Below are 8,210 nucleotides of genomic sequence, written 5' to 3' on the forward strand. Positions count from 1 at the left end.
CAGGGGCCATGTTTAGATCGTAAAAAATTACAACCTGATGAATAGTAGCGTTTTCGTCTTATTTGGTAAATATTGTCCAATCATGGACCAACTAAGCTCAAAAGATTCATCTCGTAATTTTCAACTAAACTGTGCAATTAGTTATTTTTTTTACCTACATTTAGTGCTCCATACAAGCGGCTAAAAATTGATGGGACGGAGAGAGAGTGAAAAAACTTGAATTTGAAGGTGATCTAAACCAGGCCAGGGTGGGAGAACCAAAAGAAGGAAAGGAAGAGAGAGAGAGAGAGCCAGGCAGCCCCCAACGGCTGGCTCGCGAGAATCCGAGTTTATTTCTGCACGCGCTTCCAGGTTTTAGCTGCTCCATCAGGGTAGAGGGGGAGAGCGATAGTTTTGTTCTACTGGAGGAAGAAGAGCAGGGAGCAAGATGGGGTCCGGATCTTTCCTCAAGGTGCTGGCCAACAACTTCGATGTCCTAGCCGGGTATGGTTTTTTTTCTCATTTTTTATTTCGCCCCCCTGGCGATTCGTTTGATTCTTGCTAGATGCAGCGTTTTCTCGCGGTGGCTTTTCGTAGGGTTCGACGTAGATTCTGTTTGAGCGAGCGAGCGAGCTTCATCCCGATTGTTGCTGTACCGAGCGGCATGGGGGAAAGTGTGCGCGACGGGAATCTTCCGTTGCGGGTTGTTGGGTTGCTGTGGATGAACGCGTTTGGGTTCCCTCTTCCCGGGGATCTCGGTGTTGCGATGAAACTGTGCGATGGGTAGTTGTGGCTATATACTTGATTTTGGGATTGGATTTTAGTGCCTCAGTCAATTGATCGGTAGGCTTAACGCTGGGGTTTACTGCAAAATCTCACCAGCAACTGTGGAAGGAAACTCAATACTACTAAAGGTTTCCTTTTTTTCTTTGGTAGGTGATAGTAATCAATCAGGGCATCTTGGAACTGTTTGTATAGTGGTATTCGAATCTAAATCCTTCAAATTTAGTTCAAAAATTCAACCCCAATACACCAGATATTTCAAGGTTTCCATGCTGGGTCTTCAACTTCGACCGTTTGTGTTACTGATCAGTATCCTGATTCCAATGTTTCGTGATTTTGCTTGTGATGTAATATTTTGTCTTGTTTGTGTGCCATTTTGTTCTGTTGAAATCTACCATGCTGTACTTCTGTAGCTTGGCCCTAGATTGTGCCGCCACCATTATACACCCTATGTGAAAGTTGCCATGCCGCGGACAGAAAGCTGCAGAAATAAGTGGTTTATTACCATTAGGTTAGATAGCATCGGTTCGAAATGTTTGGAAAAGAGCCGATGCATTAAAGAACTGTTGGCCTTGCTGTCGTGTGAACTAGTACAGTGGCATCATACTCTTCTGCATTTTCATCTTCATGGACTAGGGAGGATGGAGCTGACTTCCCCTGAATGAATTTTATTTATTTTAGTAAATGACAATGTCACATACCGTATTATCTGGGGTACAGGGCTTACTCTAGGAAGTAAATATGGCAGCTGTTAGCTATATGACTGAGATAGATTACCTGATGCTGTCAATGTAAATTCTAAGTTTCTGGTGGCCCTTTGTTCGACAGTGCTTTCTTCTGGTGATACTGAGTTTCTCTTTTCCTGTTTCTTTTCAGGCCACTCATATCACTTGCTTATCCTCTGTAAGTATCACCTTTGTCGTTAACTGACTGTCTCTCGGTTTTTTCCTCTTGATACTATGTGAGCACTATTGTTATATTTCTAATCACTTTCTGTTTTGGCACCTTTGCAGATATGCTTCTGTTAGAGCAATAGAGACAAAAGATCCTGTAGATGATCAGCAGTGGCTCACTTACTGGGTGTTGTACTCATTTATCACTTTGTTTGAGCTAACTTTTGCTCCAATTATCGAGTGGTAAATAACACTTCTGGTCATGTCTCAATGTGTTCATGTTTATGGTTTTTTGGTGGCCTTTGTTATTATTTGCAAACATCAGTGGTGGTACATGGATATAGCTGTGTTTGGTGCATCAAGTTGGTGAATCGAAAACTGGATATGCTCACTTTAGATCTTTATTTGCAGGCTTCCATTTTGGTCATATGCAAAGCTGTTCTTTAACTGCTGGTTGGTCTTACCTTGGTTCAATGGTGCTGCTTATGTTTACGACCATTTTGTGCGGCCAATGTTTGTGAACCGCCAAATAGTGAACATATGGTATGTTCCAAGGAATGAGAAGCTAGGTAAATCTGATGATGTTCTGTCAGCTGCAGAGAGATATATTGAGCAAAATGGACCAGAAGCATTTGAGAAGCTCATCAGTAAGGTACTCCTGTTCTGAACTGGTTTTTTTTTTTTTGAACCGAGGAACACCCCATTTCCATTACGACATAATGGAAATACAGCAGGTGGAAAGCATCACAAGAAAGCAGAAACAAGAAGAGAACTGTGACTCCATCCAGATTAGTTAAAGCATGATTCTCTGATTCAGAGCATCAATGCCGACCAAAGGAGACACCTGAATCTACCAGTTTAAACTACAAAAGTATCAGGCATTACAGCCAACCGGACGTAATGCAGAGTCTTGCATATATACAGTGCTTGACTCTTGGGCCACCCATCTTCACATCACATCAGCACCATCCTCGCCACCCTGGGAGTCTTGCAGCTGGAGTTGCTTGTTATTCTTGGAGTCAGCCAAAAGACACGTCGCCACCTGTACCATTGTGTTGATGCTTTCCTCAAGCTCCTCCTGAGTCTCTTTTGGATAAAGACCTGTCTAGTAATTCATTAGACCACATGCATAACATATAATTTCCACAGGACTTTAAATCATTTTTCTTTTCAAAACAAGCTTTGTTCCTGGTTTTCTAAATAGCCCAACAGTTCGCAGCTATGCCAAAGGTATAAAACTTCACCGTTTGGCAGCCACCTTTTGAACAATACCCAAAATTGCTGTAAATTGGTTGGGATGTCAGAGCTTTGGCAACCACTGCCCAAATAACAGGTGATACAGATGAAGAAAAGATGTGCTATAATTTCATCGTTGTCACAGAAACGATACTCGGGGTCACCTGATGTTGTCTTTTTATGAGGTTATCTTTAGTGAGTACAGCATTATTTTCCAGCAGCCATAACAAGATTTTGATTTTTGCTGGGATTCTACCTTCCCATAGCATCCTATAATTATTGCCAGTCTCATTCAAGGTTAAAACATTGTACACAGACTTAACGGTGAAAATGCCATTTTTTTTAGGCTTCCAGGAGATAACATCATTGTTCTCCTGAAACACAACCTCTCTCGCTAGAGATTGGATGTGCTGCCAAATAGACCGAAGGTCCCAAGGAAGCCAATGCCTAAAGCGTAACTGGAGATCTTCCTCTTTGGCTTTTTAAACAGAGATATCTTGCTGTTCACATAAACAGAACAAAATATATGATATTTATGAAGCAAGTAATCTTCATTCAACCAAGGGTCCCTCCAAATCAAAGTGTTTTCACCATTTCTCATAAAAATTTTCCTTCCCTGAAGATAGATTGGCTTGATTTTTAGCAGATCTGCCCAAATTGGAGAGTCATCGTGCTTTTAGTTATCAGACAAATGGATTGCCCTTCAATATATTTAGCGTTGACAATTTCTTGTTAGATCCCTTTTCATGTTTAAGTTCCACCACCACTTGACTAGAGGTTGATATTAAGCTTCCTGAGGTCTTTTATGCCTAAAGCCCGAAACCACCTTTCTTTTTGCTAGCACAGACCCTTGTCCATTTCACTAAATGGTATTTTATTTCTTGATACTACCCCCTTGCCAGAAGAAAGCCCTTCTTACTTTGTCCATGTCATTAATTACAGTTTTCTGAAGAAGATACATGGACATATGGTAAATCGGGGTATTAAACAAACTAGTGTTAATCAAAGTAGACAAGCTAGTGTTCTGAACTGAAATTATTGCAAATTAACTAATGATGTATTTTCCTTCAGTAACGCATTCCTCTTATCTAATGCAAGGCTCATACATTGCTGCTAATGATGCCAGTTACTGTCTTGCAAATCTGCTTACGAATATGAAGCATATTTTATTGGACTTTAGTTGTTCATCTGCAAATGCGTGTATTGGTATTATCCAAGGACACCCCTCGCAGGCCGAGTTTTTTTAGTATTATCCAAGGAAGTATCTTTATGTGGTTTTACCTATTAGTCTATTACTGTATACCATTGCCGGGAAATGTGAATGGAACTTCTCCACATGCATTTACATGCTATATATGAATTATTTGTGCCCCATCTCTTGGTTTATTCACCACCACAGCCACTTGGTAATTACTTAATTGCAGTCTACAAAGTCTTCAAAATCAAGGAACACAAAGCGGTCGATCTTGGAGGAGGCAGAGGCTGAAAACAGAGCTAAGGCTGAAAGAGAATCGTGGGGTGAAAATCCCTTCTACGACAAAAATTACAGATACTAAACCACTTCAAAATTCACTCGGCAGGTTAGTGGAATCATAATTTGAAGGTGATTTTTCCAGTATCTTGTTTTGTGTCGTGGTTTTTCAGTTTTGAGCTTCTCCTTGACAGTTTGAAGACGACCTTGCTCACAATCCTCATGCAAGCTTTAGACGCTTCACAGACTGAAGACGACCTTCCCATATTTCTGACTGAGTACTGTACCTTGTTACACCCACTGCTACTGAAAAATGTTGAGTTCTAGAGCAATTGTGGACTGTTTGTAAATGGAGGTAGATGCTAGCGTTGATCATTTATGTGGGCTTTTGGATGGTGTAATATCGTTATCACTCAAGTTACTACACCTTTAGCAATGCGCGAGCCTTGATTTTCAGTTTCCATTTTGTCTTTTCGAATATGATATACAGTGACTGTGGGCGTGTGATCTGCTGGAATTTCGAGCGAACACAATTCAGCGCCTCGTATTTTTTTTCAAAATTTGTTATTTCTGTCACCAGATTTCTTTCAAGAAATATGTCAAGTTTCTTGCCTCACGATTCAGTGCAGAGATTCGCACTGCACTTCTTCCATCTCCGATGATCTTCATCAACTCCGGTGAGGTGATGGTTCGGGTTAGGGTTTTGGAGTTTGAAAGTGTTATTAAGCCCTAATTGTGGGTTTTAATGATAATGACCACGTAATTAGAGAACTAATGAGATTTATCGAGATGACAAGCAGGGAATTTATATTCGAGGATGCTACACAAAACGGAGGAGCCCCTAATTACAAATGTAGATGGCTTTAAACTCAAAGGAGGTTTAAATTCTTTTATATTTTGAATTTGAGTATAAGAAAAGCCGTATTATAAAGGGAAACACAATGCTTAAGCTAAAATATGTTGCCAAGTGTTCAAACAACCACATACATCATCAGATTCACAGCTAAGGCAGTCTTCACTTCACTATTACCCTTTTTGTCTTGCGTGGTGCGGCACTGCCGTACTTGAAGAGAGGCACTGCCGCACTTGAGTCGCGGCACAAGAAAGTTAGCGTCCACGCTGACTTCCCCGGATGGCCCAAGGTCACGGGCAAGGTCTCGCCCGACCCCAAGGTTGCGGGCTCGGTCTCGCCCGACCCTAAGGTCGCGGGCTCTGTCTCGCCCAACCTCTTGGCCGCGGGCTCGGTCTCGCCCGACCCCTTGGCCGCGGGTTTCGTCTCGCCTAAAGTCACAGGCTCCGTCTCGCCCGACCTCGAGACCGCGGGCTCCATCTCGTCCGATCCCTTGGGTGCGGTGACTGTTGGGGGCTGGGGGTATATATACCTTTTCCCTTCCTCCCCAACAGCGATCTGCCTCTTCTTCCTCACTTCAGCACGCTCAAAACAGAGCAGGAGCTCTCTCTCTTCCTCCATTGTTGACCTCAAGCCCCCAAGCAAATCCATTGATTTTCCCATCAATCCTTGAGGGAAAAGGGTCCAAAACTCGATTCGACAGCAGCTCCATTGATTCTCAACTCTAAAGAGCACTTGGTTCTCGTTTTGGCCGGTGGTTGTGTTTGTTACCCTTAGAGCTTGGCTCTTAGCCGGCTAAAGCGTCGTCCGTGGAGCTTACCAACTTGTGTGGCAGCCCTAGATGATTTGTAACCATCTCTTGAAGTTAGTAAACTTACATCTCATCTCAAGAGTTAAGTCTCTTAACTTGAGAACGAGGGAGGGTTAGAAAGCCCTACGCCTTAGTGGCTAACCTCAACAACGTGGATATAGGCAAGCCTTGGTGGCGAGCCGAACCACGAGATAAATCATTGTGTCATTTGTGCTTGATTTACATTACTTGCATGACATATTATGGTTGAGGTGATTTCTAGGGTTTCTAGTCGATCTACTTGTGTGTGATGTTCCTACCACTTCTAGCTCTTGATCTGTGATTGTCATATCTGCAGTAAGCTAAAAAAAATTTCGTTCATGGTTTTTGAACTGTGATTTAAAGTTGTCTGCAGGTGCGGTAGTGCCGTTGTTCTGGCCCGACAGTGCCGCTGGATGAATTTGATAAAAGTTTGAGTGTTTGTTTTGATAGACCTATTCACCCCCTCTAGGCCAACCAGAGATCATACAAGTGGTATCAGAGCAGGTTACCTCATATACACTTCACCGCGTGAGGTATGGAGCTCAGAGAAGGAACTAGTGGCGCGAAGCGGGTGGATGTCGACACGAACAGCAGCGAGCTGGGCGCGTCAACAGCAAGCAACACCATGCTACCACATCTTGAGGCTACCGATGCCGAAGGAGCTCTCAATGAGAATGAGAGAAGAAGGAAGGAAGAAAGCTAAAAAGAGAAGCAAGAGAGAAGAAGGAGGAGGAGCGGTTAGAGGAGAAGAAGCAAAGGAAAGAAGAAAGAAGGCTTAAGAGAGAATCAAGAAGAAAAAAAAAGAGAAGCTAGGAAGAAGAAAGAAGAAGAAGAAGAAGAAGAGAAGGCAACAAGTGCATCATCAAGCATATCAAGTAGTTTTGAAGATGGAGATGATGATGAGTCATACCAAGTGTCGAAGGAGAACAAGAAGGAGAAGAAAAGAAAGGGCAAGGCCGACAACAACAAATATGTCGTCGTATCCTTTAACTATTCTTCTATTCCTATGACTAACTATGATCGGAGGTCTTTCATCAATGTGCCTGCGGTAAGTTACCTTATTTCAATGGGGCTAACTTTGCCAAGTGGAAGCACTTGATGAGAGCCTATCTTAAGATTGTTTGCAATGGATATGAGCCACTGGTTGATCCCAAGAACCCAACACTAGAAGAGATGAGAATAATTCACATCAATGGTCAAGCCACAAGTGTGTTGCTTAGTGCCTTGGATGGTGATGAGTACAATAGAGTGATTCGAGTTGATGTTGTCAAGCAAATATGGGACACTTTGCACCTAGCACATGAAGGGGTTGACAAAGTGAGAAAGGCGAGAATTGACTTGTTGATATCAAAGCTCAACCGGTTTGTAATCTTGGATGGAGAGGGGTCACAAGAGATGTTTGATAGGTTGATAACAATGGTGGACAAGATTAGAGGCTATGGTTGTGATGAGCTAGATGATCACAAAGTTGTCAAGATTATGTTGGAAGCTTATTCACCTAGAAATGAGACCGTAGTAACTCTATTTAGAGACAAGAAGAAGTTTGAGTACTTCACACCAAATGATGTACTTGGAAGGATCTTGACCTTTGACATGTAAAGAGAAGAAGCAAATGAGAGGATGAAACTTGGAGAATTGCAAGCAAAGCTAGAGGGCATCAAGATCAAAGATGTAGCTCTCAAGGCCAACAAATCAAGCAAGGCTTTACAAGCAAATCCAAGATCAGTCAACAAGCTTCAACTAGCAAGCCCAAAGCAAGCAAGCAAGTTCAAGAAAGAGTAGAGACCACATCATATTCAAGTGAAAGTAAAAATAATGATGATCAATATGAGAAAGTTGATGTTGTTGCTCTCTTTATGAAGAGGTGTCACAATGGGCTAAAGAAGCAAGGCTACAAGGTAGTGAAGAGAAGCTTTCCAAACAAGAAAAAGAGGACATGCTACAATTGTGGAAGCACCGATCACTTCATTGCCAAGTGTCCATATGAGATAAGGACAACAAATACAAGAAGAACAAGAAAGAGGAGAAGGCTGACCGTAGAAAGAGCAAGAAGTACATGAGAGAGGCTCACATTGGGCATGAATGAGACTCAACTAAAGAGAGCACATGTGAAGAGGATGAGAAGGTTGCAACTATTGCTATTCACAAGTCATCCCCTACACCAAG

The 8,210-nt window shown here is 42.4% G+C and overlaps 1 protein-coding gene across 1 annotated transcript; it reads left to right on the forward strand.

The window, feature by feature from the left end:
* Positions 1-253: 253 nt before the first annotated feature.
* On the forward strand, positions 254-4,821 carry LOC136527418 (HVA22-like protein a). The gene is made up of 6 exons (XM_066520143.1): positions 254-483; positions 1,639-1,665; positions 1,776-1,898; positions 2,067-2,307; positions 4,316-4,471; positions 4,557-4,821. Exons 1-5 carry the CDS (start codon positions 428-430, stop codon positions 4,445-4,447), a joined length of 579 nt encoding a protein of 192 aa, XP_066376240.1. The 5' UTR covers positions 254-427; the 3' UTR covers positions 4,448-4,471; positions 4,557-4,821.
* The last annotated feature ends 3,389 nt before the right edge of the window (positions 4,822-8,210 follow it).

This window comes from Miscanthus floridulus, chromosome 19 (genome assembly GCF_019320115.1).
Source record: "Miscanthus floridulus cultivar M001 chromosome 19, ASM1932011v1, whole genome shotgun sequence".
NCBI classification, from domain to species: Eukaryota; Viridiplantae; Streptophyta; class Magnoliopsida; order Poales; family Poaceae; genus Miscanthus; species Miscanthus floridulus.

Excerpts from the sequence above, each read along its gene's own strand:
- LOC136527418 (XM_066520143.1), top strand. The coding sequence starts at position 428 with ATGGGGTCCGGATCTTTCCTCAAGGTGCTGGCCAACAACTTCGATGTC. Across the intron at positions 484-1,638 it reads AACTTCGATGTCCTAGCCGG|GCCACTCATATCACTTGCTT; the intron begins GTATGGTTTTTT and ends GTTTCTTTTCAG. Across the intron at positions 2,308-4,315 it reads TTGAGAAGCTCATCAGTAAG|TCTACAAAGTCTTCAAAATC; the intron begins GTACTCCTGTTC and ends ACTTAATTGCAG.